Source organism: Drosophila busckii, chromosome 3L, assembly GCF_011750605.1.
Source record: "Drosophila busckii strain San Diego stock center, stock number 13000-0081.31 chromosome 3L, ASM1175060v1, whole genome shotgun sequence".
Classification (NCBI taxonomy): Eukaryota; Metazoa; Arthropoda; class Insecta; order Diptera; family Drosophilidae; genus Drosophila; species Drosophila busckii.
This window is the reverse complement of record NC_046606.1, coordinates 7,636,436-7,661,019: the sequence shown is the minus strand read 5'-3', so window position 1 is coordinate 7,661,019 and position 24,584 is coordinate 7,636,436. Positions and strand designations below refer to the sequence as shown.

The following is a 24,584-nucleotide window of genomic DNA, read 5'->3' as shown; positions in this document are numbered from 1 at the left end:
CAGCAAGCGTCAATAGACAGTAAATTTTAGAATATCCCAAAGCCAAAATTTACAGCCGTTCATTATCTGCTTTAGAATTAAAATTTATAAATAAACAAATGCTCGAAGAACACGATCAATAGTTAAAAGCAAAAGGGTGTAATCTGCGCTTCACCTTTTCAACACAACACAAGACGTAACGGTACTCTTGCATGTGTGTGTATGTGAATGCGTGTGCTTGTGTCGGTGTGCTGGCAAACCGATAAATTGGACGCGCAGCAAAACAAAGAGTCAGTCACTGACTGAAAGCCCGCAACAATAGTTTATATACATATACAATCGCCAACGGATTGCGTTTCAACTCGCGAGAGTGGAAAAACTTGTTTTTGCAATTGTTATTTTGTTTATTCTGCGTGCGTGCGTCGTTGGCAGCCACAAATTATGTTTGCGACGCTTGCATTGCTCATGGTGCTGGCCTTTGGCTTTGCGCCAATGCCTGGAACAGCCAACGGCTCTGAGTAAGCATTGGCAAATTGCTTATAATTAATAAAAGCAACGCTCATAACTAATTACAACTATTTGCAGTGACTTGATTTACGGATATGAATGCCAGAGCGGCATGTGTCGCAAAGTAAGCTGAAAAAAATTATGTAAATTTCTGCTTTCTATAATTAATTCTTGTGTACAGGTAGAGCTAAGCGAGCAGAACTTTGCCAAGGCAATAAGTCTTCCTGTTTGCCGCTTGCTATGTGGCAGCAGCATAGGCACACTTTGGCCCAAGCCCACGGGACCTGTGCGGCTGGAGCCGTTCATGCGTCATGTTGATTTGAAGTCTATAGACATTGAAGTGCCAGGCACGGACAAAAAGAACAGTGTTTGGCAGGCGGCTGAGCAGCGTTGGATGGACCAGCTGCATGGCAAAATACCAAACATCAAGAACTACAAATCTGGCGGCTTCCCACTGCACATAAGCATCAGTACCGTAGACGATGGAGTGCCTGGTAGATTAACGTTAGATACGGATGAAAGCTATACGCTCAATATTGGGCTTGAGAATGATCGCGTGCTAGCCACAGTATCCGCTGGCAATTTCTTTGGTGCACGTCATGCTCTGGAAACGCTTAACCAGCTGATTGTCTACGACGACATACGTCGTGAGTTACAAGTGACGGCAAATGCCTCAATAACTGATGCACCCGTCTACAAATGGCGTGGCCTGCTGCTCGATACATCTCGTAACTTTTACTCGGTGAAATCTATCAAGCGTACATTAGGTAGCGTCTAACATTGCAATTTGCATATCATGTTATTATAAAAAGCGTTCTCTTGCAGATGGCATGGCCATGGTGAAGCTAAACACCTTCCATTGGCATATTACCGACTCGCATAGCTTTCCCTTTGAAGTAAGCAAGCGTCCTGAGCTGCATAAACTGGGCGCTTACTCGCCTAGCAAGGTTTATACACAACTCGATGTAGCGGAGATAGTGGAGTATGGACGCGTACGCGGCATTCGTGTTATGCCCGAGTTTGATAGTCCAGCGCATGTGGGCGAGGGCTGGCAGCACAAGAATATGACAGCTTGCTTTAATGCTCAACCTTGGAATGCATATTGCGTGGAGCCGCCTTGCGGTCAGCTTGACCCCACCGTGAATGATATGTACAATGTGCTGGAGGATATCTTCACTGATATGTTTAAGCTGTTCCATCCAGATGTTTTTCACATGGGCGGTGATGAAGTGTCGGTGGCTTGCTGGAACAGCAGCGCGCCCATACGTAACTGGATGTTGCAGCAAGGATGGAGCCTAAATGAAGCAGACTTTATGCGCCTCTGGGGTTATTACCAGGAAAAGGCTCTTAAGTGCGTCGATGTAGCTGCGGGAGGCGCACAAACACCTATTGTGCTTTGGACTAGCACACTTACTGGCGAGCCCTACATTGATCAGTATCTGAATCCTCAGCGTTATATTATACAAATCTGGACAAAGGGCATGGATAAGGTAGTGAAGAAAATACTAAAGCGCGGCTATCGCATCATCGTGTCCAACTATGATGCACTTTACTTTGACTGCGGTGGTCCCGGTTGGGTAAGCGACGGCAACAACTGGTGCTCCCCCTACATTGGCTGGCAGAAGGTCTATGACAATGCTTTAGAAAAAATCGCAGGCGACTATATGCACCACGTTTTGGGCGCCGAAGCTGCCATTTGGTCGGAACAAATTGATGAGTACACTCTGGACAGTCGTTTCTGGCCTCGGGCCAGTGCCTTAGCTGCAACGCCTATGGTCGAATCCCAGCGAAAGCTGGCGGCCAGGCTGAAGCACGTTTACTGCTGCATCGTGAGCGTCTTGTGGAGAATGGCTTGGGCGCCGAGTCTATGCAGCCACAGTGGTGTCTACAAAACGAGAACGAATGCCCAGTTGATGCGTATGCGCACTAATCTTAACTGTATAGCTATTAAGATGATTTATAATTGTAGATATGCCCTGCGTGTTGAAAGGGTCTGGGTTACCAGTCAATTAGGCCTCATAATCCTCAGCCTTACGCTATGTGCCTGCAATAAATGCGAGCGTTGCTTGCGAGTGACTCGTCGTTTATTAATTTAAATGAGATTATGTTTTTTTGTTGTTTTAAAACGCAATACGCAGTGAGGCGAACGTTTTCGCAATCTTTGAGGTCTATGAATACAAGTATGTGTTTATGTATATATAATTAATAATAGATGGAAGAAGAACTTTTACTCGTTCCAATCCTCCTCGTTGCGACCGAATTTGTACACCAAACTGGCAAATAATATAAACACATTTTGAAGCAACAAGGATACTCCGAGGCTGGTATCTTTCTTGTCTGCAAGTAAGAAATTTTGTATAAGCAATATAGTACTCACGTCAAAGATTAATTACCATTATTGATAAAGTCGTCCACCATCACCCAGACGGCAGCAATGATGGAGGCGAACCCCATAACAAAACCAATAAGCAGCCATATTTTAGCGATCCTTGCACCTGACTCGGATGTGTTATCTTCTGATATCTACAAACACAAGCAACACAACAATGACTCATTTTCTTTGTATAACAAGCAGATAATAATTAGTAACTTACATGCTCGCCTTTAACGGTATTGACCATGCAGAAGCTGACAGTGCCGAAAATCCCAATAAAAACATGACCTGTCGTTATTTGATGCTGGCTATCTCCAGACATGGCATCGATTATTATCCACCACCCTGTAAAGAACTAGCGGGAGCAGCAGTGTAAATTAAGGATTTTATGGTTTAAGCTCAGTGTTTTGCATTGTCTTACCAATAATCCAGCTGCCAGAGCTGAATTTTTGTTCCGGGATGTCTCCGATGTGAACCATTCTCTAATATTTTCTAATAGACTCATAATTTAATGTATTTCGCTAATTTTGTGTCTTTGTTTTTCTTCTATTTTATACCAGGGATAAGCAATCTAGAGAAATAATCGATAGGTATATTTATATTATCAGCATGGATGACAGTAAGCATAAAGTGATACATCGATGTAATTACAGCGTATATATCGATATTTAATTCAAAACACGTGTGAAACATAAACAAATTAAACTGCGAGTAAAATGAAGAAAAAGCCGGAGGAAATTGTTACAGATGACGATGAGAGCACTGAAGAGGAGTCCGCAGAGTCCGACAATGAAGACGAACTGGATTTAGCCGCCAGCGCAACAGAATCCGATGAAGACGAGACTGACGAAGACGAGAGTGGTGAGGAAGATGATGAGAGCGACACTGAGACACCTAAGACGAAGGCGGATCTCATCGAGGAACAAATTCACAATAAATATGAACAGTTAAAGGGAACACGTTTGTATGTACGCTTTCCACAAAAGCTGCCACTAGACGAACAGGAATTTGAGAAGAAGGTGAAAGCACTGCATCCTCTCATCGCGAAGGCCGCGAAACCACGCCAGAAGCACGCGCGGTTCTGTCTCGCAGAATTCGGCTCCAAAGCAGATCGAGATACGGCCTTGACGGACATCAAGGCAGCCATCGAAAAGGATGAAGCTTTCAAGGGTATATTTGTATCACTGCCAAAGACAGATTCCGAAGATTTTGTCAATGAGCTGGTAGCACGCAAGCAGCAATCGCTGGAGAAGAAAAAATCCAAATCCATAATGAAGCGTGCAACTAAGAAGGTGCAACGCAAAGAGACCTTCACTTCATCCGTTCTTATCAGCAACTTACCCAAGACAACATCAGTGGCACAGGTGCGCAAGCTCTTTGAGAATGCAGTGGACATTCAAATCAAGCCCGGCAAGGGAAAATTCCGTGAGTTTAATGCTGCAACTGTTACCATGCCCACTACATATGAGGCACGCAATGCAATTAAGCAAAATCTAACCATTGACGGCAAGAAGCTGTTGCTACGCTTCAACACAAAGCAGAAACGTCGACCAAACAAAAATGTTAAGCGCAAGGCGACTGACGAAGAGACTCTCAAGGTGCCCAAGTACAAGAAGACGAAAAAAGCCATTACTGTCTAGTGCGTACTTAGGGAATATAAATAGTTTTGCAGAGGAGCTGAATAAAGATTGTTTGACTAAGTAATGTTAACGTGCATTTATTTGTTAGAAGGCAAAATCATACATATTATGTATGTATATCGTGTACAATAGTAAATATTTCAAAAATAAAATCATCGATTTATTTATAATAAATGTATATGTATATATGTAATACATATATATTTATTAAAAATAAATGATTTCAATATTAAAACCAATCATGTTTTATTGCCTTGACGGGTTACCTAACAACGTAGGTTGCCAAGCGTTTTGGCTCCAAGTTGTTGTGTCGAGCATAACAAACTTGCTTTTTAGAAATTAAATAGCGCAGCAAGCAAACACATTGATTTAAAATATCGAAAATATATATATATATTTACCTAAATTCCAACGATAAACAACATGAGCCGACATCGCTATAATAATGTACAGATGCGTAGCGTTACATCGGGTCTGTTGCAGCATCAGAAGCAGCAGCAGCTGGATATGGGCCAGCCGGAGAACGAGCAGCAACAGCGCTTGCCGGTTTGGCCCAGCGAGCGTATTGGTCCTGGCGGCAGCGGTGCCTTTCATACGGCCAAGGTGGAGTACAGCAAGGAGACAGCAGAGCTGCTCAAACGTAGGTGCCTGATTAGTCGTATATATCCATTTGATCTTTAATCTGTTTTGCAGTGCTCATGAAGGAGTCCAAGATGTCCATGTTAATGCGCAAGCAGATCAATGAGAGTCTGGCCAAAGGCGAGCCCCTGCCCTTGCCTAAGCCTCCACGCCCGAATACCAGCAATGATCCGGACAAGGAGACCTTAGCCATTCTGGATCGTGCACGCAAAGCCAAGCGCAAGAATCTACGCCAGATTGAAGCCAGCGGTGCATACAACAGCACTTACTATCGCCCAAGAGCTGACAATCGTCAGTCGACAGAAAAGGCCAAGGCTCAGCTGCAGCATACCATGGCAGGCATTGACTTGCCGGATCCGGCTATTAAGCCGCTGCGTCGTTCACGCGAGGATCGTGAGGTTACCGAGGAGGATATCATCAATGAATGCAAGTCCTTAGTTGAATTTCAATTGAGTAACCAAATTAACTCTTAACTCTATCTTGTAGTGCTTGACCAAATCCAAGAGCGTGCCGAATGGTTGGCTGAGATGGAATCGCTGGGACATGGCCAGAAGTATCAGGCCGAGATACGTGATCAGATTTCGGAACGCTTGCATCGCATACGCGCCTTGGAGACTAAGATTAAGATGAAGGCTGCTGGCGGCTATCGCTTTGTGGACTGAAAACGTTGTGTTAAATTATAGTAAGAATAATGTTATTGAAAATAAACAAAGGCTAGAGCTTGAGCTATTTGTTTATAATGTTAGCACTTTATTTAACTTATATGCTTGATAATATGTTGTTATACTTTGATTGCAACCGAATGTGGCACACATTTAATACCGTAACAATTATAAGCAGCGCAACTTAGGCGAATTTCACTCGGTTCGACATGAGAATTTGGCAAAAGGAGCAAAAACTACAAATACAATTAGTTGAAAGTACAATTTTGGTTTGTGGATTTAAGTAATCGAATTAATAAATAATGTGAGTATATATATTTATACATATATGTGTGTTTTTGTAGTTAGTATGCTCTAAGCTCTACGTTTTGTAATGTTGCATTTAAAAATAGACATCTTTGTGCTACAACTGTACATGGATGTCGCCTAACAGGAGGGCATGTGGCAGCGAAATTCGCCAGCGGCCTCGGCAAAACGATTGCGTATCAAATAGCCGCTAATTACCTCAGCTACCTCATGGGGACGGTCTTCATGTACGGCATGTCCACAGCGTGCTAGCACCTGCATTTGAAAGCGTCCTTGCATCTGTCCTACGGTCAGCGTGCGATCTAAACCGTCGATGCTAGCCAGCAGTAGCTGCTTGGGCAAACGCAAGTTGAGGAACTTGTCGCTGAGACCAGAGAACCATCCAACCCAGTACTTTTCCGACTTGGCCAAGTCAATGCGCCAGGTGTAGCTGCAATGAAGAACGCTTTAGCGACAGTATAACTTTTTAAAATACTAATAGTTTACTTCTTAGCCGCATCTGTAGCTGCCTTGGTTGTAATGGGCTTCTTGAAGTCTTCACCTGTGGCGCCCTCATCACCAGCAGGTGATTCCTCATCCTCTGAAATGCTAAACGCATTGGGAAACATGCTGGTATGATGCGCCTCCTCCAGCACTTCATCGGGAAGTGGTAAATCATTCGTTGCCAGTTGATTCGTTGTGCAGCTAAAATGCATTTGGTTAAAAATAATCTCTTCCATTTATAGCAGCCACTACTAACTTGATTATCTGTCCCGGCATTGAGACTTTGGCACTGTCCACATTGCGCACCTGACCACTGCGTATACACCATTCAATGGCATTCGGTATGCTCTGGAAGTACTTTGGACGCGAGCGCAAAAAGCTTTGCATGCTGGCTAATGCTTCCATAGCTGTGCCCTCTACCACATCAATGACTGTAATGCCAATGAGAGTCGGCACCAAGGCCATATACGCAAAATGTACGGCAATGGCGCCACCCATAGAGTGGCCAACTACATAAATTTGTGGCATGTCCTCTGGATACAGCTTCGTCAACAAATCGCCAATGTCCCTAGGTAATATATAAAATTTTTCAGTTTTGCACTTTTATCGGCAACAGGCTACTTACTTTGAAAGCGTATCTGCCGACAAGTCGTCCTCGTCATCCACTTTGCTGTCGCCATGGCCCCGAAGGTCAATGCACAGGCACTGACTGTGTATCATGCTTGTCACTTCTGACTGCAATGCAAGCGCATAGTATCATTATTACAATATGTACATATATAAGCTGCATATATACATACACAAAAATGCGCCCAGGTGAGCGCTGAGTAGCCCCCACCATGCAACAGAAGTAATGTAGGGCCCGGTTTTTCGGGCTTCTTTGTCCTGTAGATTCTAAATGTGCGTTGTTCATCCACCACAATATCTTCCTTTTCGGCAAAAAATTCGTTCCACATGCATGGTTTGTAGTCACGTATGCGAGACTTCTTGAAAGAATCTCTGCAATTAATGTCTATTAGTAATTACTCTTTCTCCACCCACGTAATAATTTTGTGAGTTTTGGACAATTAATACTTACGCTCTACCAATTCGACCTCCTGGAATTGTAGGTGGAAGTTTCGATTTCAATATTGTTCGTTGTAAGCTCGACATTGTCAGTCATGGACAACAACAAACGGTTCGTAAATAAAAATATTTCTTTTAACGCCTCTCAATTTTTATACATTTTTCGCGTACGAATAATATGCAAAGAGTGCGAGAGAAAAGTTTACGCTCGCTCTTTGCTAAGCTCTATCGTAAGACCACCACAACGAATCGATAAGTTGTATTAAAAAATCTAGCAGCTGGCGGTCTTTTTAAATAATTTATAAAAAATAAATGAATTTGTTAATATAACTGTCTGACAAAAGTAACTATGGTGGATACAGAGGTGCTATATTGCTAAAATACACGCTCAAAACATTAGGGCAATCAAAATAACTATCACTTAATGTTTCTTAGTAGAAACAGTACATTTATATCTATTTGACTTTTATCAAGAGAAAGATATTTTGTAAAATTTAAATGAGACACGATAAATTGCCAAATTAAAAACCTGTTTTCAAAGCTTAAAAGATATGACTAAAGAAAGACTGAGAGGTTTGTAATTGTGGCCTAAGCGTGACCTACTTAGAAGTGGAGCTGATAACAAACAGCTATGTAAACGAAAACTCTACTGGCTGCCGCGCCCCCTGATGCACAATTCCACAATAGCTGATATGAGTCTAAACAAAAACGGAAACTAAATGGGATGAATGCTTAGTTGTACGTTGGAAGTCGTAGTGTTCGCAGCACTTAAAATAAAAGTGATAAAGAAAATATTGCGCACAAGTGCCATTAACTAACAAATCGACAAGTATGTTAGAATACCCACATTCAAAAGTGATTAAGTTCAATGAACTAAGCAAAAACTACTTAAATACATAATTAGTTACTTAAATTAAGCGCCAATTGTGTGTATTTTCTAAGAACTCTGGCAACTCTTCTTAGCTATCAGCTGTTATTGCGCATCTGCACTCTCGTAGTCACTCTCTTGTTTCGCAGCCGGTGCATTATCATATTATACAGGCCAAAAGTTCTATTCATTTAAATTAATTGCAATTTGCGTCAATTTAACACATAACTGCAATAGCATAACGCTTCCGAATCTGATAGCTCATTGTTAGTAACTTGTTTTTTTGCAATTTGTGTTTATTTTAATGGCTGCAATGACTTTCTGATAAGGTGAGAGCCGTACTGACGCTGATAACAACAATTTGAACACCTTTATACAATAATATTGAGGTATGTTAGTATGTGTATAAGCTATATTTGTTTACGTACACGATGTTCGCGATTGTTATTACGGCTTAACGGGTTTAGGTATTCGTTAATGCGACACGTTGGCAGCTGTTTTAAGATATATTGAATTTTACAGTTGCATCTAAAATGGCAGCAAGTGGAAATGGTACAGCTGGCAATGTGCCCGGCGAGGAGCATGTTGCAGTACAACATCTGCAGCCGCAGTCAAAAATCTATGATCGTTTGGTGAGCTTGGGAGCTTTTTACAAGCAACAATATGGTACCGAACCAGAGTTCTATGTGCGTGTGCCGGGACGGTAAGCTTATAGATATCAGTTACTGCATAAACACTATCATTTTGTACTTACAGCGTTAATCTGATTGGCGAGCATGTGGACTATTGCGGCTATTCGGTGCTGCCCATGGCAGTGGAGCAGAGCATCATTTTAGCTATAGGCGCTAATCCGGAGCAAACACAGTTGCAGTTACGTCACCTCGACGGGAAAAAATTTCAGACCTTTGATTGCGATCTAAATGCCCTTGAGTAAGCTAATTACAAATGCTATTTAAAGCTCACAGCAGCAGTGCTAACAAGTACTCTTTATCATTGCTAGAATCAAGCTGCCCAAAGTAGGAGGACCTGCCTGGTATAATTACTTTATATGCGGTGTGAAGGGCATACAGGAAGAACTGGGCGCTAAATGGCGTGAAACAGGCATACGCGTTGCTCTGAGCGGCAATGTTCCACTGGCCGCAGGACTCTCCAGTTCAAGTGCTTTAGTTAGCGCTGCTGTGCTGGCCACAGCGCATGTGCAGAGCATGTCGCTCGATCGCAAGTTGCTGGCTTCGATTTCGGCCAGCTGCGAGCAGTACATAGGCACTCACAGCGGCGGCATGGATCAGGCGATAGCCTATTTAGCCAAAAAAGGATATGCGCAGCATATTGAATTCCATCCCAAGCTCAATGCCACTCCTGTTATGCTGCCCGCTGGCTGTTGCTTTGTGGTGGCCAATAGCTGTGTGCATAAAAACAAGGCTGCCTCCTCGGACTACAATGAGCGTGTTGTGGAGTGTCGTCTGGCCACGCGCTGGCTGGCCAAGTCACAGAAGTTGCCCAACTGGCAGGACTTTATGCGATTCAAAGATCTTGAGGAAGAGTGTCAGCTGGATAATGCTGCATATGAGCAGCTTGTACTGCAGCAGCTCAAGCAATCGCTTTATACACGTGATGATATATGCGAGGCGCTGGGCATAACCGAGCAGCAACTGGAAACGGACTTTCTAACGCCCAGCACACAGCATATGCAGCAGTTTAAGCTGCGTCAGCGTGCGTTGCATGTCATTCAAGGTGAGTTCACGACCTTATATGAATTAAAATTTGCCTAATGCTTCATTGTTTTGCTTAGAGTCTGGTCGCGTGCTCAAGTTCCGTCAAATCTGTGAGCAGCTGCAGCGCCGACCCAGCAAGGAGGATGTAAAACAACTGGGCAAGCTTATGCAACAGTCGCATCATAGTCTACGTGAGCTTTACGAATGCTCACACCCGGACTTGGAGCGTCTAGTAGCGCTGTCCACGAAGCAAGGCGTCAGCGCACGTGTCACAGGCGCTGGGTAAGCAATAGCTGTGTTAATTATTTGTTTTATAAACTAACACTTGGTAAATTTACAGCTGGGGTGGTTGCATTGTGGCCATGTGCGAGTCCATGGAGGCTGCTGAGGAATATGTCAAAGTGCTTGAAGCGTGATTACTTACGCTGAATTGCCTGAGCATCTGTGGGAATACTATGCGACCAATGACTTCAATGAAGCTGTCTTTGCCACTGTTCCCCAGCAATGGCGCTGAATTGTTTATACAATAATTATAAGCGCTCTTTATATAAACTGTAGATAGCTTAGTCGCGCTTGCCTCACAATTGTAATGCACAGAAGGTCTTAAATTTTATAAACATTTATATTAACAACTTAAAAACTAAAGCTTAGCACTTGTAATTTATCTGCGGCTCAGCCAGCCTGCGTTCTTGAATAGCTTGTAGACCTGCTCGCGTGGAATTTTGTCCGCCTCGCGATGTTCCACGGCCATTTCCTTGCGCGTCAGCAGCGACTCCTTGGCTAGATTGGCTGCTATAACGGGATCATTGTAGAAGCGAGCACTCTTGGACAGCTCGGCAGGCAGCTCCGACTCCCATTGGGCATTGCGCACCACTGAAGGATGTGCATCGGCTGTGGCATAGCCCACATACGGCGAGTCTGGCTCATAAGCAGCCTTGCTGGGCAAGCCCAGCGCTTGATGGTAAAAGAACTGCGCCTGCGCGACGCTTAAGCTGACTGCCAGGCAAGCAAAGAGCAAACGTGTGTGCCACATGGTGACTGCAAGAGAGGTTGAGGGTTGTATATAAATAATTAAAAGCTAATAATTGATACGCCTGATTTATGGGCGCTACTCGTTGGCAGTTCGGTTAATCTAAGTGTCAGTCATAAATTATTTACGATAAAAACAATTAACACAGCAGCAAGTGGAGCAGTCCAAGCTTAGGCATTGTTGCTACTGCAACTGTTGCTTTATCCATGAACTTTTTACAATTGACGTTTTTTATGCACTTTTTGCTGGTTTGATAACACTAGACAGCTTTAAGCTTTAATTGCTGTGCTCTAGTTTCGATTCTTGCATAGACTTAGTCACATTGAAGGAATGCAAATGCAGCTCCAAAGTCAAGGTTGCTGCAAGCTGTGCAGCCCACGCAAATATTATAAACGTTTTGTTAAAACTATTAACGCAAACACCCACTTGTATGTTTTTTAAACGGCGCTACGTTAGCTGGCTGCTGAAGTTGAAATTGAAACTGTAACTGAGCTCAGAATAGTCATGTAGTCAACTTTTATGTGCGCGCTTGTTGAATGCCACAAGAACGAGTTTCACTCAAAAGATATATAACGCTCAGCAATCTGAGCAAGTTTGAAACACTTTTTTGTTCAATTCATTAATGTATAAGCGCTCAACTGACCTAGGCCTAGGCTTTATAGCCAATTGCAATTAAAAGCAATGAGTTTATTTTCTCAGGCTCCCAAAAAAGGTCGCTGCTTGCCGGACTGTGTGATTGACAACTTAACTCAGAATCGCAAAATCTTAATACGCGTTTTGAAAGTGTAGCCACTGTAGAGCTGACCTTGAACATTAACGCAAGCTGCACATGTTTGACCCTAATTTGCTTGTGGCTGCTTGAGCTGTCTGCGGGTTATTCAACTGCCTGCCATCAGCTGATGCGGAAGCCAGTAATCTGGGGTTGTCGCTTAACCAACGCCTTGAACTTTCGCTTGACATAAGTCTGCTTGCTGCGTAGCTTTAAGTAGCATGACATATAATGCCTCATGATATTTACATTGTTTGTTTACTTAATTTTGGTTTTAAGGAGTGGTCCAAGCATTTTGTCTCTACATTTATTGGCCATGTCGAATTTGATATTTAATTAATAGATATTTTGTAGTTGCATTGTCTGGCGTGTAGATCAAATCGCATATTAATGAGTGCTGTGGCTATAACAGATTTATGTAGATTTGTTTGTTATTATTATGCATAAAAATGTGTAGGTACTTAAATGTTATTATAATTTAAAACCAAGTTAAGCCATTTAAAATTGTCATCAATTTGAAAACCAACAACCTTCAACTTAACTTTGAGCTGAGTTAAATTTATACAAATTTCTAATGCAATAACAACACGCTGGGCATGCAATAAATTTCAAGTGCACGCAGTTATGTTACAATGCCAACCACTTGATGACATGCGGCGTATACGCAATATATCCGCTTGCTGCAACAAGTATACGCAATGTAGGCTTTAGTGAAAGTGCACATTGACATTACCTTGAATGTTAACTATAGCAAATCACAAAAACTAGAGAACTACAGACGAGCGCGAGCAGACACGTTCACATTGAACGGCTACCGGCTTTCAACTGCAGCTGCAATTAGCATCAGTAGCGTAAGCTGCTCTCGCGTACGCTCGCTCGCTCTCTCTCTCCCTCTCTCTCGCGCGCGCTCGCTTGCTGTGTATGGGTGAGTGCATTCTTATTGCATTGGAAAATCGTTTAGTTTGTCGCTGTGCAGCGCGCATTGCGGTTTGTCTGTCGCTTTAGTTTAACCCAACGCGTGAATACGCACACTACTCGTATTTAGTATAATTTGCTCGAAAATCAATGGATATTATACAATAAATACATGCTGAGCTGAATTCCAGAATTTGTTACAATCAAAATGTTGCATTCGTACTTGAAATTAAACAAACTGAACTAAAAGCAAGTGTTAGACGTGCAATGGCAACAGCCGCAACGGTGGCGGCTACGGCAACGTCAACGACAGCTGGACCTTCAAATGACGCCATGGCAGTGGCCGCCGTTGCTGGTGGCAATCACTTTGAGGAGGACATTGAGCACTTACGCAAACTATTTCAAGCGAGGAATTTGTTGAATTTCAATATTGCTGAAATAGCTTGCAGTGCGGGCAGCAGCAGTGGTGACAACTACATGTCCTTGGTGAAGCGTGTGACGATCTATGAGACCAAGCGCAGCGAAAGGGGTAAAAGCTAAAAAAGAAGCTGCTTATGAGCAGTTGGCAAGTTAAGCTGCATACGAGTTTATTGATTTGCAGTTGTTGTTGTTGTTTTTGTTGCTGACATACACACATAGATACGAATTGACCTTGTTACACACATTCTAAGTGCAATATAGCGCAATATACATACAAACGCTAAAGGTCAAACACTTACACACGCGCCCCACTCTCAAACAAGCACGCACACACACAAACAACATCAAAGCAAGAGCAAGCACGCTCTCTCAAACACACACACAGACACAGTCGCTCACATATATAGCGCGCGTTGTTCATTCATAAGTTTTACTACGCGTTTGTAAACAAAAATCAGCTGTTTGAGTTGAGAACGTGAGCGTGAGAGCGAGTGCGCCTATTTATTTTTGTCTTGCTGTTTTCTTTTGCAGCCAACAGCTGTTCAGTCATCATAAAACGGCAAATTGCTAGTCTCTCACGTCGTCAATTGTACCGTTGTGAAGAAGCGTTCTCGAACGAAATCAACGCCTATCGCCATGTGGTGCCGCTGCTCTGTCGCTACGCCAAGGAGCCACTGTTTCCACTTTGCCACCTGGCAGATGCACATGATGATAGTGCGCATGGTGAGCCTATTATAGTGCTGCAGGATCTCAAAGCGCTGGGTTATCGCATGCAAAATCGCTTGGCTGGCCTGGAGCTGCGTCACTGTTTGCTGGTAATGAAGGTAAAGTCGATGGGGCAACAATCTTAGCTTACATGCAGTGTACTAATTGTCTGACTTGTAGAAACTAGCGCAGCTGCATGCCGCTTCGCTTGCAGCACAGCACTTGGAGTCATCGCACTTTGCTGTGCAATGCGCGCAATTGTCCGAGATAGTCTACTGTCCGGCTGCAGCGGATTTCTATTCAAGCATCTTGGACACCTCCATGCAGCAAGCGCTGGACAGTCTCAATGCTTCCAATGCTGATGGCAATCTATCGGTGCCTATTCGACTCATGGAGCAATTGCAGCCCACATTGTTTGGCAATCTGCAGCAGAGTATTAATGCAGCGGCAGACACGCCCTTTAGCGTTGTTTGCCATGGCGATTTGTGGCTAAACAATCTGATGTTTCGCTCACAGCCGGAGGAGGTCATATTCTTTGACCTGCAGGCCATGCGCAGAACCTCACCCGTCTTCGATATACTTCACTTTATCTACACAAGCACGCGACGCCAGCTACGGGATGTGCACACAGACACCTTGCTGGCGACATATGCAGAGGCGTTGCGCAAGGAGCTCGCCCAGCAGCTGCGGCATACGACGGCAGCGGCGCAGCTCAGCGAATTGTGCGAGACATTCTCGCTGCAGCGACTCAGCGAAGAGTATGTGCGTCATGTGCACTATGGTCTGGCCATTTCAATGTGGATACTGCCGGCTGTTACCTTCGACCCACTAAATCTGCCCAATCTGGATGAGATCAGCGAGGACAACCTTCAAGGCAAAGAGATTAACTGCACGCAAAAATTGACGCCGGAGTATCATCTACGCATACGTGAGTTGGCGCTGGAGTTCTATGAGCACGGCTATCTGGATGCCTGAAGGATTCACTAATTTAACTGTATTTGTAGCGTTGTAAGCTTAGCATATAGGAAGTCCGCAGTTACTTTGCTTGTAGCTTCCTTTATTACCAATAAATCTGAACTATTGTAACTTAAACAAATTGTGTTGTATAATTACTTTGTTTATGTTTTGTGGACTCAACATAAGCAGGGATCAAAAGTGACGATAAAAACGTATAAAAAGAAAATTAGAAAACAACGCATAACAAATTGTTCAAGCGTTGCCCATAAAAGCAACATCATCATGGAATTCTAAAAGGGCAGGGTTTGTGGTCCTCTTATTTGTTGCCGCCCCAGCCAAGGAATCCCTTGACAAAGCCAGTTATGGAGGCGCCCTTCTTTCCAGGTGACTCGAGCTTGTCCTCCAGCGAAGGCATCTCCAAGTAGTTCATGGCCAAGTCGAAGAACAGTGGCTTGCAGGGTATGGGCTCCATGTCGGGTGTAAGCTTAAACACATTGGGCGCTCGCGTATGCAGCGATTGGTCTTCCTTGTATTGGGAGAGACGCTCATAAAGCGGTTTCGTTGTTTTCTGCGATTTAGTCGATTTGGCATCATCGCCATTCTCATCCTCGAGCACGCTATAAGCATGTGCTGAGAACTTGCTGCCATCAATGGTGGATACCATTTTCTTTAGATCCGGCTGCATCTGGAACTCCTCGCAGCACTTGCCCTTTAGGGCCTCATTGGCATAGTTGGAGGCGCGCTCGTACAGCGCTACTGCTTCCTTCCATTTCTTCATGTCTACCAGCGTAAGTGCAATGTAATAACAACGGAAGGCCTTGAAGGTAAGCGCCAGATTGGCCACCTCGTTCTGATATTTTGTATCCTCCTCCATGCCACCGATTTGCTGCATTTCTGTTACATTCTGCAAGATAATCTCGTAGAGACGAGCCAGATCCTGTGAGCGTACACGTTTGCCCTCGGCTTGCGTTTGTGTCTGCTCCTGCTTTTGCTGGTTGGGATCTTCGAAGTTTAGCTTAGCCTGTTGAGGTAAATCTCAAGTTAACTGTGCCTAAGACAAAACTAAACGATGTGGCTTACCTGCTCGACCAAACACAAATTCCGTTGCAGCGTGCGGCTGTGACGGATGTAGCTCAAATAGGCTAACAAATATTGCACTCCTGACACCGTTTGGCCGGTGGTCAACGAACGGAGCTTGGGATCTTGCTTGATCTCATCGCGCACTGCTTGTATTGCATCCTTGCAGTCCATAAGTATGCGTTCGATTAGCTCAATCTTGCCATCCAGTTTGGCCGTCTTGGCCAAAGATTTATCCAGCTCCTGTGCACTAAGCAGGAACAGACGCACCTTTTCGGGACGCACGGTCACCTTGCGGCCGCGCCAATCTATTGTCTGCAGTCCCTCGCTGCTCTCCGTCTTTGTCTGGCTCACCAGCACATCCAGATTCTCAAGCACGCCCTGTGCACGCAGTTCAAGTATCTCATCAATATTGCCACCGCTGGCACCACCGCTAATATTGTAGGCGCAATATCTCAAGTTGGGCGTGAACTCGTTCACCTTGGCACGATACAGCTCCTGCTCATCGTCTGGCAAAGCCTGTGCCAAGTTCTCGTAGACAACCTGAGCGCGTTTTAAATGCTCACCAGCGGTCTTCCAAAGTTGAAGTTCAAAGTGCAGTGTGCCATGCATCCAGGCAACGTACGCCTCGCACTCCAGCTTGGTGCGTGCATCAAAAGCTTCGGTCTACAAAAACAATAATTTAATAAATGTACATAAATCAAAAGTTATTTCACCTACATTGCACAGTTCCTGCAGCTGCAGTGCGTAGAAGCAAGCGCGTCGCAGCTTGTTGATTAAATGAAAACGCTTGCGTGGCTCCGTATTGGCCTCCTGCTTTAACTGCATGGCATATGCCCAGGCACGCTCCGAACTGATTAGCGGTATATGTATGAAGCGCTCATCCGCCTTCTTGCCCGTCAGCTGGGAAAGCGTCACATCGCGACGTTTGAAGTGTCGCTTATCGCCTTGAGGATACTTCAAAGCCTTGCGTAGACGACGTATGCGACGTGTGCAGTAGCCACGGTAGCGTTGATAGTCACCATGTCTCAGACCATGTTGCTGCTGAGCATCCTTGATCATGTGCAGTACTACAGAATGAAAGTTTTGTTAATTAACATAGACACAAACTTTTTTAGGTTAAATGTCAGTGGCTGTCTACTTCAGCTGGAGGGGCGCTCACACAAGCACACACACACGAACTTACTTTCGATTGTGAAGATTTTCACAGGCTCCGCCACAGCGGTGTTACTGTCGCTTTTCTCCACATTTTCACCACTATTCGCACTGGGTTCCTCCACGACCATTGTTTCAGCCAGACGTAGCTATAGCGTGTAAATATCTACGGAATTGTAAAAAAATATACGGATGCACGGTTCGGCTCGTCAAACGTTAAACGTCATCATTGATTTCGTGAGCATCGATACATCGATAGATACCATGTCGACAGGGTAATTAGAGTTGGTAGTTTTGATTCACTTGATAAAAAACCTTCACAAATTAATTTGAGCTCATTTTTAACCTAACACTAATCTTGAAATAAATTAATACGTAAAAATAAAACACATTCAATTATATCAGTTTGATTTACGTATTTTTTAATATATAAACACAAAATTTATTTGTAGTTCAGTTGGCAGCTAGTTCTTTTGATAGTCACTATCGATACCTAATTTCTGCTGGCCACCGCTACCGAGTAGTATCGTGCAATCCCTTTGAAACTTGTTGGCTGGCAACGCAAGAGCGTGCGTCGACGTTTTGCCTGTTTTAAATATATTTCGGCCAAATTCACAGGTAAATTTCAAGTGAAATTTAGTGTAGTTGTGAAATAGTGAACGGAGGCAAGGACTCAAGTACAGCTGACCTGTTATAGACGCGCAGAAAGCAATTGTTTGAGGTTATACTTTCACTGCACGCAGCACTGACCCCGCCCCGCACCCTCCCCCGCGCTGCACTAGTTTTGTTTTGACGGCCGTCGTGTGTGACATTTGCAACGTTGACAAGTGTTTGTGTGTGGCGAGCATTTATAATTAAGCAATTATTTTGCCATTGACAGCATGTCGCGCAGAAAGGATCACGAGGAAACGGACAAGCAGACACGTATTGCCATCGTGAGCGATGACAAATGCAAACCGAAGCGTTGTAGGCAGGAATGCAAGAAGTCCTGCCCCGTGGTGCGCATGGGCAAACTCTGCATTGAAGTGACGCCCACATCGAAGATAGCATCACTGTCTGAGGAGCTCTGCATAGGTTGCGGTATCTGTGTCAAGGTTCGTCCAATGTCTTACTCTAATGTCCTTTGACTAAATCTTGAGCTACTTGCAGAAATGTCCATTCGAGGCTATCACAATTATTAACTTGCCCAGCAACTTGGAGAAGCACACAACGCATCGTTATAGCAAAAACTCCTTCAAGCTGCATCGCCTGCCCATTCCACGACCCGGAGAGGTGCTTGGTTTGGTTGGTCAAAACGGTATTGGCAAGTCAACGGCGTTGAAAATCCTTGCAGGCAAGCAGAAACCCAATTTAGGCAAATATGCTAATCCCCCCGACTGGACGGAGATTTTGGCCTACTTCCGTGGCTCTGAGCTGCAAAATTACTTCACCAAGATATTGGAGGATAACCTTAAGGCGCTGGTCAAACCACAGTATGTGGATCAAATTCCCAAGGCAGTGCGCGGCACAGTGGGTGACCTGCTCGATAAGAAGGACGAGCGTGCGATACAGACGCAAATCTGCGATATGTTAGATCTGTCACACATTCGGGATCGCGAGATTTCCCAACTTTCTGGCGGAGAACTGCAGCGTTTTGCCATTGCCATGGTGTGCATACAGAATGCAGATATTTTCATGTTTGACGAGCCGTCTTCCTATCTGGACGTGAAGCAGCGTCTGAACGCTGCCTTGACTATTCGCTCCTTGCTACATCCGACCAAGTAAGTCCAGGAACTTAGACAACATTTATAGCACGTATTAACTGCTTCTTTAATCTGATAGATTCATTATTGTGGTGGAGCACGATTTGTCCGTGCTGGACTACTTGTCCGATTTTATTTGCTGTCTTTACGGTGTGCCCGGCTGCTATGGTGTAGTTACTATGCCTTTCTCGGTGCGTGAAGGCATCAACATTTTCCTGGATGGCTTCGTGCCCACGGAGAACATGCGATTCCGTACGGAGTCGCTGACATTCAAGGTGTCTGAGTCGGCCACCGAGGAGGAAATCAAGCGCATGAATCATTATGTGTATCCATCAATGGTTAAAACGCTGGGCAAGTTCGAGCTTACCGTCGAGAAGGGTCACTTCAGTGACTCTGAGATTCTTGTGCTGCTCGGCGAGAACGGTACTGGCAAGACGACGTTTATTCGCATGCTGGCTGGCAATCTGCAGCCCGATGGTGAAGTCGAACTGCCTATGTTGAATATTTCCTACAAGCCGCAAAAGATTTCACCCAAATTCCAAAATCATGTGCGTCATTTGCTGCACGATAAGATTCGCGATGCCTATGTGCATCCGCAGTTTATAGCGGATGTTATGAAGCCCATGAAGATTGAGGAAATCATGGATCAGGAAGTTCAAAATCTTTCCGGTGGTGAATTGCAGCGCGTGGCGCTGGTGCTCTGCTTGGGCAAGCCTGCCGATGTCTACCTCATTGACGAACCTTCCGCCTACTTGGATTCTGAGCAGCGTCTAGTGGCCGCCAAGGTTATCAAGCGGTGCGTATTTACATACATTTTTTTCAAATTATTTTTTTTTTTATTAATTATTGATATTTGCAGCTACATTTTGCATGCAAAGAAAACTGGTTTTGTGGTGGAGCACGATTTCATTATGGCCACTTACTTGGCTGATCGTGTCATTGTTATTGAGGGTCAGCCCTCGGTGAAGACAACCGCATTCTCACCGCAATCGCTGTTGAATGGCATGAACAGATTCCTGGAGCTGCTGGGCATTACCTTCCGACGTGATCCCAACAACTTTAGGCCGCGTATCAACAAGAACGCCTCGGTTAAGGATACGGAGCAGAAACGTTCCGGTCAATTCTTCTTCTTGGAGGATGAGGCGTGCTCTTAAGACAGCTGCTCGAGCAGACAACAAACCACACACAAATTCTGTAATTCAGCGTACATATTGTATACAACTCAAATTGAATTGAATGCCGTCAGCTTTGTTGGACGCCTCGTTTTTTAAATTCATTTCACTTGCTCTCGCGATATATTTTTCTTTTTCAAAGTTCACTTGTCCCTATTGCATTTTTTTACAAAATCATATATTTCAACATATATTCTGTTGTTATTGTTGCCCAGCATTAAGTACAATTAATTAATCGATCGATCATTGTGGGAATTCTTTAAATCAAGTTTTTTATATAAAAATAAAAGATATAAAAACCAATAGGAAAGGCATATTTTGTATAGCGACAAATAAAACAATTTACATTATAAAAACGGCAAAAGTGATGCGTGTTTTTTAAAGTCTAGCAGTTTCAAATTACGAAAAACAATTTGTATTTATTGCACTTCATTGGTTTAAGTAAAATACATAGCAGTTACTTAAATATTGCCATGTTTCTAATGCGAAACAAACATACAAAAAACATTTATATTAAAAAACACATTTATGTAGGAATTTAAAACACTTTTACTTGCTTAATTCAATTGTATTTAGTTTCATTGTTTATAAACGCTTTTAAAGCTTTCAATTAATGCGATTCAATCAAAATGTACAAAAAGGCAAATCTTTGAATTTACAATACTTAAACACCAATTAGTACTACATATATATGTATATGTTGTATATCGACTTACTACGCTAAAAATTCCATAAAAGTAAATGCGTCAAAATTGACTTAATGTAGTTCAACTTTTGATACTTTTCCAGAGACTGTGAGAGCGCGGTATTTGAGAGATTTAGTTTAAAATCGTTTCTATAGTTAAAATGACTTTGAGAGAGAGAGAGAGACTTTGTTTTGATCCAATAGCAGATCCATAAGTAAATTTCTGTTTCAGCAAAATTTGTGAATGGAACTTTAAGAGACTGTTTGTATAAATGTACGCTTAAAATAATAATTGATTCAAAATGGCTACAGAAAGTATCAAAAATAAGTGTATATCTTATATATATGTAATATTTACGCAATAATGTTGTAATAGAGAGTTAGAGAGAGAGACAACGTTGAGGTAGCCATCTTTATGCGTTATCTAATTCGCCCATGAGTGCGGTCGTTTCCTGGCTTAGTTCCAAGGCTTGTTTGCGCAGCTTTAGTGCCTATAAAAATATTGAAATGATTAGTACTACACTAGTTTACAGTCTATAGGAAAAGAGATAAAGAGCTCTATATGTATTTAAAATATATGCTTGCCTGAGTTCGAAGCTCTTTTTGTTTAGTAACCAGATCCTGAATTTGTGTCATGGCAATAGATGAATTGCGTTGATCAATTACCCAGCGCAAATAGAGTTCTATAATGGGAAATAATTATTATAAAAACTTTAAGATTATGTATGTAAAGTTAACGCACCGCTCCATAGCTCCAAACTAATTGGCGCTACTGAAGGCCATATAACATTTGCATTCGGTTCGTAGAGCGGATTCAGCAACGTTTGCAGCACATCCGGTCGATTGAGATAGGACCAGAGGCTTGTGGTGCGCGTATGCACTTGCAACTCATGTCGCTCACGCTCTGAATCACACAAGAATGTGCCATATTGTGAGAAGTAGCTGTGCTCAAAGAGCAGTATCAGCAGCTGTGTGCTAAACTCAAAGCTGCATGGAAACTGTGTAAACAGCTGATAGATGCAGTCCAGAAAGAGCACAAATGTGGCGCCTGAGTTTTTGTTGCGCATTTGATGCGGCGTGTAGCAAGAGTAGCGATGGCGCGATCCAAACGGATGACCAGCTTGAATCCACTCCCGCTCTATTAAGGCCTGCAAGCTGTGCAAACAGAAAATGCATTTATTTTATTGATATAAACATAAATTAAGATAAGACTTACCCACGCACAGTGCGACAATCGGGATTTAGTATAATCTGCACTAGCGACGTAACAATCAGCGTTGAGTCTAGACCTTTGGCGCCATGCACCAGTACTGGACTGCCCTCCTGATCCAGGCATTGTGCCACCACACAAGAGGCATTCAACGAGTTTAGGACGAGGCTTAGCCAGCCGCTGTTCTCCAGACGTGTCAACCACTTGTCGGTGCTGCAGCCCACATCATTGCAGGCCTCTATGAGCTTCGCAAAGCTGTCCAAAATGGAGGCTGGTGAAGTAACATTGCCTATGGCGCGATTAACCTTCTTCCACTGCGAATAATGCGGATCACTTTCGGTGTGTGACTTGCCCTTGCCCCAGGTGTCCACAATAAATCCCTTTTTGCTGCGTCCCAGCACCACATTCAATATGGCCTCGTCAGCACGGCAACGTTTGATTCCTTGTATAGACAGCGGCTGCGCGCTGCGCATTAGCGTGGCCTGTAGAGCAGTAAATTGTATTAAAAACACAAACGTAATTCATTTAGCAATGCCATTAGGCGTACGTACGCCATTTTCATGCCTGTAGCTGAGCAGGGGAAAGCGACCTCCATCGCGGAAGGCAGCGGAGAGCGCTAGTTGTTCATCACTAATTGCCTTAGGTACAATCAGTGTAGCGCCATATGTGGCACAGACGCCAAAGTCTTTGTTCACATGGCTAATGCGCCACTCGCAGGAGGCTGCAAGGCTACTGGTGCTGCCAGTCAAGGCGGCAGCGGCGTCTAATGCAAAACCATTTTGCAGAGGATGGGGTATGCTGTTGCTCATACTTGATGTTGAGGGCGTGCAAATGGTAATGTTGGCTACATTGGGGGAAGAAGCGCCGCCCATACTCAAGCCGCTGATGAGTTGTGCGAATTCCAGCTCTGGTCTGCAAAGCAAATATAATTTAATAGGAATATTACGAAGAGACTGTAGCCTATACCTAAACATGGTGTAGCCATCCTCCAATATAGAGTACATGGGTCTGTAGAAGAACGGATACTCAAGCTCTGAATTTTGTAAAGCACTGAGCGCCTCCAGTGAATTTGCAACATTCAAAAATTCTTTGGCATGCTTAATCTCCAGTGTTATAATACGCAGATCCTTGCATTTGAGTGTTATAATCCCACCTCCGGTAACAATGTGCTGAGCCGTTGGCTTCTTTTCCACACAGTCGATATTCTTGTGCAGTAGCTATAACGTGCAACACGAAATCAATTAAAAGTCAACTTTACGCTTTGCTGAGCAATTTGAACAAACCCATAGCTCCTGGCTGTTTTCCTGGCGTGAGCTGAGTAATAAATGATGACCCGTTATGCAGAGGGTGCCTTCGACGGTGGTGCCAATTGGATTTTGCAGATACACCCCATCCAGCTTGGGGGTTTTTATCAAATCGGCAAACTCCATGTCCAACAGGTCAGCCCACTTCCTGACCTACTACTACACAAACGAACACTGTCACATACACATGCACGCTTTGCGGCCAGACCACCCTTTGAGTGGTGATTTGTGTTCACGCTAATTAACTTTTTGCATTTTGCCTGTGGCGCTGTCGCAGTGGCAGCCTGTTGTTGTTGTTGCTGGTGTTGCTTGTGTTTTTGCCACTTGATTGCTTCTTCTTCCGCTTACCGCCCTCTTTTGGCAACCTGCCGCAACAACAGACAACAGCAGTGTGGGCGTAGTAGTGTATTTACGTGTTTTTACTGTGTTTGGAGCTTTTTGCACATACACCAACGTTAACTATAAACTTAAATAACACTTTAATATGAAAAGGATATTAATTTAAAAGTTAAAACTCGTTTTTTGCTAATAAGCAAGTTGCAATAACAAAATTCCGATAGAAACTACATAAACCGACTGAAATATCGCCAACCACCACAACAGCTGTGATTTGCAAAGACTGGGGCTACCACTCTTTTGGTTTTCCTTTGTTCTCGGTGCATTCTAAAATTGTCAGGTGGCAGCACAGTCCCAACGACAGAGAAAGCACTCACACAACTATGGCCATCTCTTTTCTGATACTGCGCGCAATTCGAATAAATGATTTAATTTAGCAACTAGATTGTTCTTTGTATATATATTTAAGTACACGTAAAGTTGATTTCAAAAGGTTTCTTTACAAAAAATAGGGTTTAACTTTTTTATTTTCTTTTTTTTACTGTTCCATGTCATTGAAACCAGCCACAAAGCTATTTCATTTGCTTATTCATGGTTTTGTATCCTTGGGATATGATCGTGTGCATGATTAATTAAAAACTTAATCGAAAATTATGTGTGTGTGTTTTTATGTACATGTTTAATTTCTAATTTGGATTTTGTAGCGTTTGAAATAATTGCTTTTGTTTGAATTGTCACAATACACAATATAAATACTCAACAATTTTAACTTAATGTATTGCATTAAACAACCAACATACATAGAAAATTTATGTATAATTTTTGGACATTCATTTTTGTCTAATAAGATGTATCACAACAGGATGCCG

At 43.4% G+C, this 24,584-nt stretch overlaps 11 protein-coding genes across 13 annotated transcripts; 6 read left to right on the top strand and 5 right to left on the bottom strand.

The window, feature by feature from the left end:
• The first annotated feature begins 50 nt into the window (after window positions 1–50).
• Window positions 51–2,498, top strand: LOC108600577 (chitooligosaccharidolytic beta-N-acetylglucosaminidase). The gene is given in 6 exon segments (XM_017988246.2): window positions 51–497; window positions 565–610; window positions 668–1,253; window positions 1,312–2,249; window positions 2,251–2,286; window positions 2,288–2,498. Coding segments are annotated over 6 exon segments (1,812 nt in total). The 5' UTR covers window positions 51–420; the 3' UTR covers window positions 2,417–2,498.
• Window positions 2,499–2,552: 54 nt separating this feature from the next.
• Window positions 2,553–3,430, bottom strand: LOC108600579 (transmembrane protein 50A). The gene is made up of 4 exons (XM_017988247.2): window positions 3,282–3,430; window positions 3,081–3,215; window positions 2,880–3,009; window positions 2,553–2,823 (listed from the first exon to the last, which is right to left on the bottom strand). Exons 1-4 carry the CDS (start codon window positions 3,363–3,365, stop codon window positions 2,714–2,716), a joined length of 459 nt encoding a protein of 152 aa, XP_017843736.1. The 5' UTR covers window positions 3,366–3,430; the 3' UTR covers window positions 2,553–2,713.
• Window positions 3,431–3,524: 94 nt separating this feature from the next.
• LOC108599019 (nucleolin) lies at window positions 3,525–4,622 on the top strand. Its single transcript, XM_017985799.2, has one exon. It carries the CDS (start codon window positions 3,577–3,579, stop codon window positions 4,498–4,500), a length of 924 nt encoding a protein of 307 aa, XP_017841288.2. The 5' UTR covers window positions 3,525–3,576; the 3' UTR covers window positions 4,501–4,622.
• A 234-nt stretch (window positions 4,623–4,856) lies between these two features.
• LOC108598466 (UPF0193 protein EVG1 homolog) lies at window positions 4,857–5,881 on the top strand. The gene is made up of 3 exons (XM_017985111.2): window positions 4,857–5,140; window positions 5,194–5,565; window positions 5,626–5,881. Exons 1-3 carry the CDS (start codon window positions 4,924–4,926, stop codon window positions 5,799–5,801), a joined length of 765 nt encoding a protein of 254 aa, XP_017840600.1. The 5' UTR covers window positions 4,857–4,923; the 3' UTR covers window positions 5,802–5,881.
• Window positions 5,882–6,214: 333 nt separating this feature from the next.
• LOC108598465 (protein phosphatase methylesterase 1) lies at window positions 6,215–7,826 on the bottom strand. The gene is made up of 6 exons (XM_017985109.2): window positions 7,669–7,826; window positions 7,391–7,589; window positions 7,216–7,325; window positions 6,847–7,158; window positions 6,594–6,791; window positions 6,215–6,537 (listed from the first exon to the last, which is right to left on the bottom strand). The coding sequence occupies exons 1-6, from the start codon at window positions 7,740–7,742 to the stop codon at window positions 6,228–6,230; spliced, it is 1,203 nt and encodes a 400-aa protein (XP_017840598.2). The 5' UTR covers window positions 7,743–7,826; the 3' UTR covers window positions 6,215–6,227.
• A 570-nt stretch (window positions 7,827–8,396) lies between these two features.
• LOC108598450 (N-acetylgalactosamine kinase) lies at window positions 8,397–10,878 on the top strand. 3 transcript variants are annotated; one of them, XM_017985090.2, is made up of 7 exons: window positions 8,397–8,484; window positions 8,853–8,912; window positions 9,046–9,226; window positions 9,280–9,453; window positions 9,524–10,257; window positions 10,316–10,520; window positions 10,579–10,878. In XM_017985090.2, exons 3-7 carry the CDS (start codon window positions 9,057–9,059, stop codon window positions 10,652–10,654), a joined length of 1,359 nt encoding a protein of 452 aa, XP_017840579.2. In that variant the 5' UTR covers window positions 8,397–8,484; window positions 8,853–8,912; window positions 9,046–9,056; the 3' UTR covers window positions 10,655–10,878. The 3 variants fall into 3 exon arrangements, with proteins under 3 accessions (XP_017840579.2, XP_017840581.2, XP_017840580.2); XM_017985092.2 differs by lacking the exon at window positions 8,853–8,912 and having other exon boundaries at window positions 8,398–8,484; XM_017985091.2 differs by lacking the exon at window positions 8,397–8,484 and having other exon boundaries at window positions 8,732–8,912.
• Window positions 10,879–11,743, bottom strand: LOC108598451. Its single transcript, XM_017985093.2, has 2 exons — window positions 11,695–11,743; window positions 10,879–11,276 (listed from the first exon to the last, which is right to left on the bottom strand). Exon 2 carries the CDS (start codon window positions 11,269–11,271, stop codon window positions 10,900–10,902), a length of 372 nt encoding a protein of 123 aa, XP_017840582.1. The 5' UTR covers window positions 11,272–11,276; window positions 11,695–11,743; the 3' UTR covers window positions 10,879–10,899.
• Window positions 11,744–13,014: 1,271 nt separating this feature from the next.
• On the top strand, window positions 13,015–15,078 carry LOC108600824. The gene is made up of 3 exons (XM_017988616.2): window positions 13,015–13,481; window positions 13,904–14,196; window positions 14,258–15,078. The coding sequence occupies exons 1-3, from the start codon at window positions 13,220–13,222 to the stop codon at window positions 15,050–15,052; spliced, it is 1,350 nt and encodes a 449-aa protein (XP_017844105.2). The 5' UTR covers window positions 13,015–13,219; the 3' UTR covers window positions 15,053–15,078.
• A 265-nt stretch (window positions 15,079–15,343) lies between these two features.
• LOC108600823 (signal recognition particle subunit SRP68) lies at window positions 15,344–17,507 on the bottom strand. Its single transcript, XM_017988615.2, has 4 exons — window positions 17,298–17,507; window positions 16,832–17,181; window positions 16,115–16,777; window positions 15,344–16,055 (listed from the first exon to the last, which is right to left on the bottom strand). Exons 1-4 carry the CDS (start codon window positions 17,395–17,397, stop codon window positions 15,351–15,353), a joined length of 1,818 nt encoding a protein of 605 aa, XP_017844104.2. The 5' UTR covers window positions 17,398–17,507; the 3' UTR covers window positions 15,344–15,350.
• Window positions 17,508–17,773: 266 nt separating this feature from the next.
• On the top strand, window positions 17,774–20,493 carry LOC108600618 (ATP-binding cassette sub-family E member 1). The gene is made up of 5 exons (XM_017988302.2): window positions 17,774–17,884; window positions 18,147–18,360; window positions 18,416–19,026; window positions 19,088–19,804; window positions 19,868–20,493. Exons 2-5 carry the CDS (start codon window positions 18,148–18,150, stop codon window positions 20,160–20,162), a joined length of 1,836 nt encoding a protein of 611 aa, XP_017843791.2. The 5' UTR covers window positions 17,774–17,884; window position 18,147; the 3' UTR covers window positions 20,163–20,493.
• A 254-nt stretch (window positions 20,494–20,747) lies between these two features.
• On the bottom strand, window positions 20,748–23,860 carry LOC108600619 (myotubularin-related protein 9). Its single transcript, XM_017988303.2, has 7 exons — window positions 23,359–23,860; window positions 23,042–23,292; window positions 22,627–22,987; window positions 22,082–22,557; window positions 21,608–22,020; window positions 21,451–21,548; window positions 20,748–21,356 (listed from the first exon to the last, which is right to left on the bottom strand). Exons 1-7 carry the CDS (start codon window positions 23,503–23,505, stop codon window positions 21,279–21,281), a joined length of 1,824 nt encoding a protein of 607 aa, XP_017843792.2. The 5' UTR covers window positions 23,506–23,860; the 3' UTR covers window positions 20,748–21,278.
• Window positions 23,861–24,584: the final 724 nt, after the last annotated feature.

Coding starts and splice junctions, on each gene's coding strand:
- LOC108600579 (XM_017988247.2), bottom strand. CDS start 3,365: ATGAGTCTATTAGAAAATATTAGAGAATGGTTCACATCGGAGACATCC. Junction 3,010..3,080: donor ATACCGTTAAAGGCGAGCAT/GTAAGTTACTAA, acceptor TTGTGTTTGTAG/ATATCAGAAGATAACACATC. Junction 2,824..2,879: donor GGACGACTTTATCAATAATG/GTAATTAATCTT, acceptor TCTTACTTGCAG/ACAAGAAAGATACCAGCCTC.
- LOC108599019 (XM_017985799.2), top strand. CDS start 3,577: ATGAAGAAAAAGCCGGAGGAAATTGTTACAGATGACGATGAGAGCACT.
- LOC108598466 (XM_017985111.2), top strand. CDS start 4,924: ATGAGCCGACATCGCTATAATAATGTACAGATGCGTAGCGTTACATCG. Junction 5,141..5,193: donor GACAGCAGAGCTGCTCAAAC/GTAGGTGCCTGA, acceptor TCTGTTTTGCAG/TGCTCATGAAGGAGTCCAAG. Junction 5,566..5,625: donor GGAGGATATCATCAATGAAT/GCAAGTCCTTAG, acceptor TCTATCTTGTAG/TGCTTGACCAAATCCAAGAG.
- LOC108598465 (XM_017985109.2), bottom strand. CDS start 7,742: ATGTCGAGCTTACAACGAACAATATTGAAATCGAAACTTCCACCTACA. Junction 7,590..7,668: donor GGAGGTCGAATTGGTAGAGC/GTAAGTATTAAT, acceptor CATTAATTGCAG/AGATTCTTTCAAGAAGTCTC. Junction 7,159..7,215: donor TCGGCAGATACGCTTTCAAA/GTAAGTAGCCTG, acceptor TATATTACCTAG/GGACATTGGCGATTTGTTGA.
- LOC108598450 (XM_017985090.2), top strand. CDS start 9,057: ATGGCAGCAAGTGGAAATGGTACAGCTGGCAATGTGCCCGGCGAGGAG. Junction 9,227..9,279: donor TATGTGCGTGTGCCGGGACG/GTAAGCTTATAG, acceptor TTGTACTTACAG/CGTTAATCTGATTGGCGAGC. Junction 10,258..10,315: donor TGCGTTGCATGTCATTCAAG/GTGAGTTCACGA, acceptor TGTTTTGCTTAG/AGTCTGGTCGCGTGCTCAAG.
- LOC108598451 (XM_017985093.2), bottom strand. CDS start 11,271: ATGTGGCACACACGTTTGCTCTTTGCTTGCCTGGCAGTCAGCTTAAGC.
- LOC108600824 (XM_017988616.2), top strand. CDS start 13,220: ATGGCAACAGCCGCAACGGTGGCGGCTACGGCAACGTCAACGACAGCT. Junction 13,482..13,903: donor GACCAAGCGCAGCGAAAGGG/GTAAAAGCTAAA, acceptor TTTCTTTTGCAG/CCAACAGCTGTTCAGTCATC. Junction 14,197..14,257: donor ACTGTTTGCTGGTAATGAAG/GTAAAGTCGATG, acceptor TCTGACTTGTAG/AAACTAGCGCAGCTGCATGC.
- LOC108600823 (XM_017988615.2), bottom strand. CDS start 17,397: ATGGTCGTGGAGGAACCCAGTGCGAATAGTGGTGAAAATGTGGAGAAA. Junction 17,182..17,297: donor GAAAATCTTCACAATCGAAA/GTAAGTTCGTGT, acceptor TTCATTCTGTAG/TACTGCACATGATCAAGGAT. Junction 16,778..16,831: donor AGCTGCAGGAACTGTGCAAT/GTAGGTGAAATA, acceptor TTGTTTTTGTAG/ACCGAAGCTTTTGATGCACG.
- LOC108600618 (XM_017988302.2), top strand. CDS start 18,148: ATGTCGCGCAGAAAGGATCACGAGGAAACGGACAAGCAGACACGTATT. Junction 18,361..18,415: donor GTTGCGGTATCTGTGTCAAG/GTTCGTCCAATG, acceptor AGCTACTTGCAG/AAATGTCCATTCGAGGCTAT. Junction 19,805..19,867: donor GCCGCCAAGGTTATCAAGCG/GTGCGTATTTAC, acceptor TGATATTTGCAG/CTACATTTTGCATGCAAAGA.
- LOC108600619 (XM_017988303.2), bottom strand. CDS start 23,505: ATGGAGTTTGCCGATTTGATAAAAACCCCCAAGCTGGATGGGGTGTAT. Junction 22,021..22,081: donor GATTGTCGCACTGTGCGTGG/GTAAGTCTTATC, acceptor CTGTTTGCACAG/CTTGCAGGCCTTAATAGAGC. Junction 21,357..21,450: donor AAAAAGAGCTTCGAACTCAG/GCAAGCATATAT, acceptor ATATTTTTATAG/GCACTAAAGCTGCGCAAACA.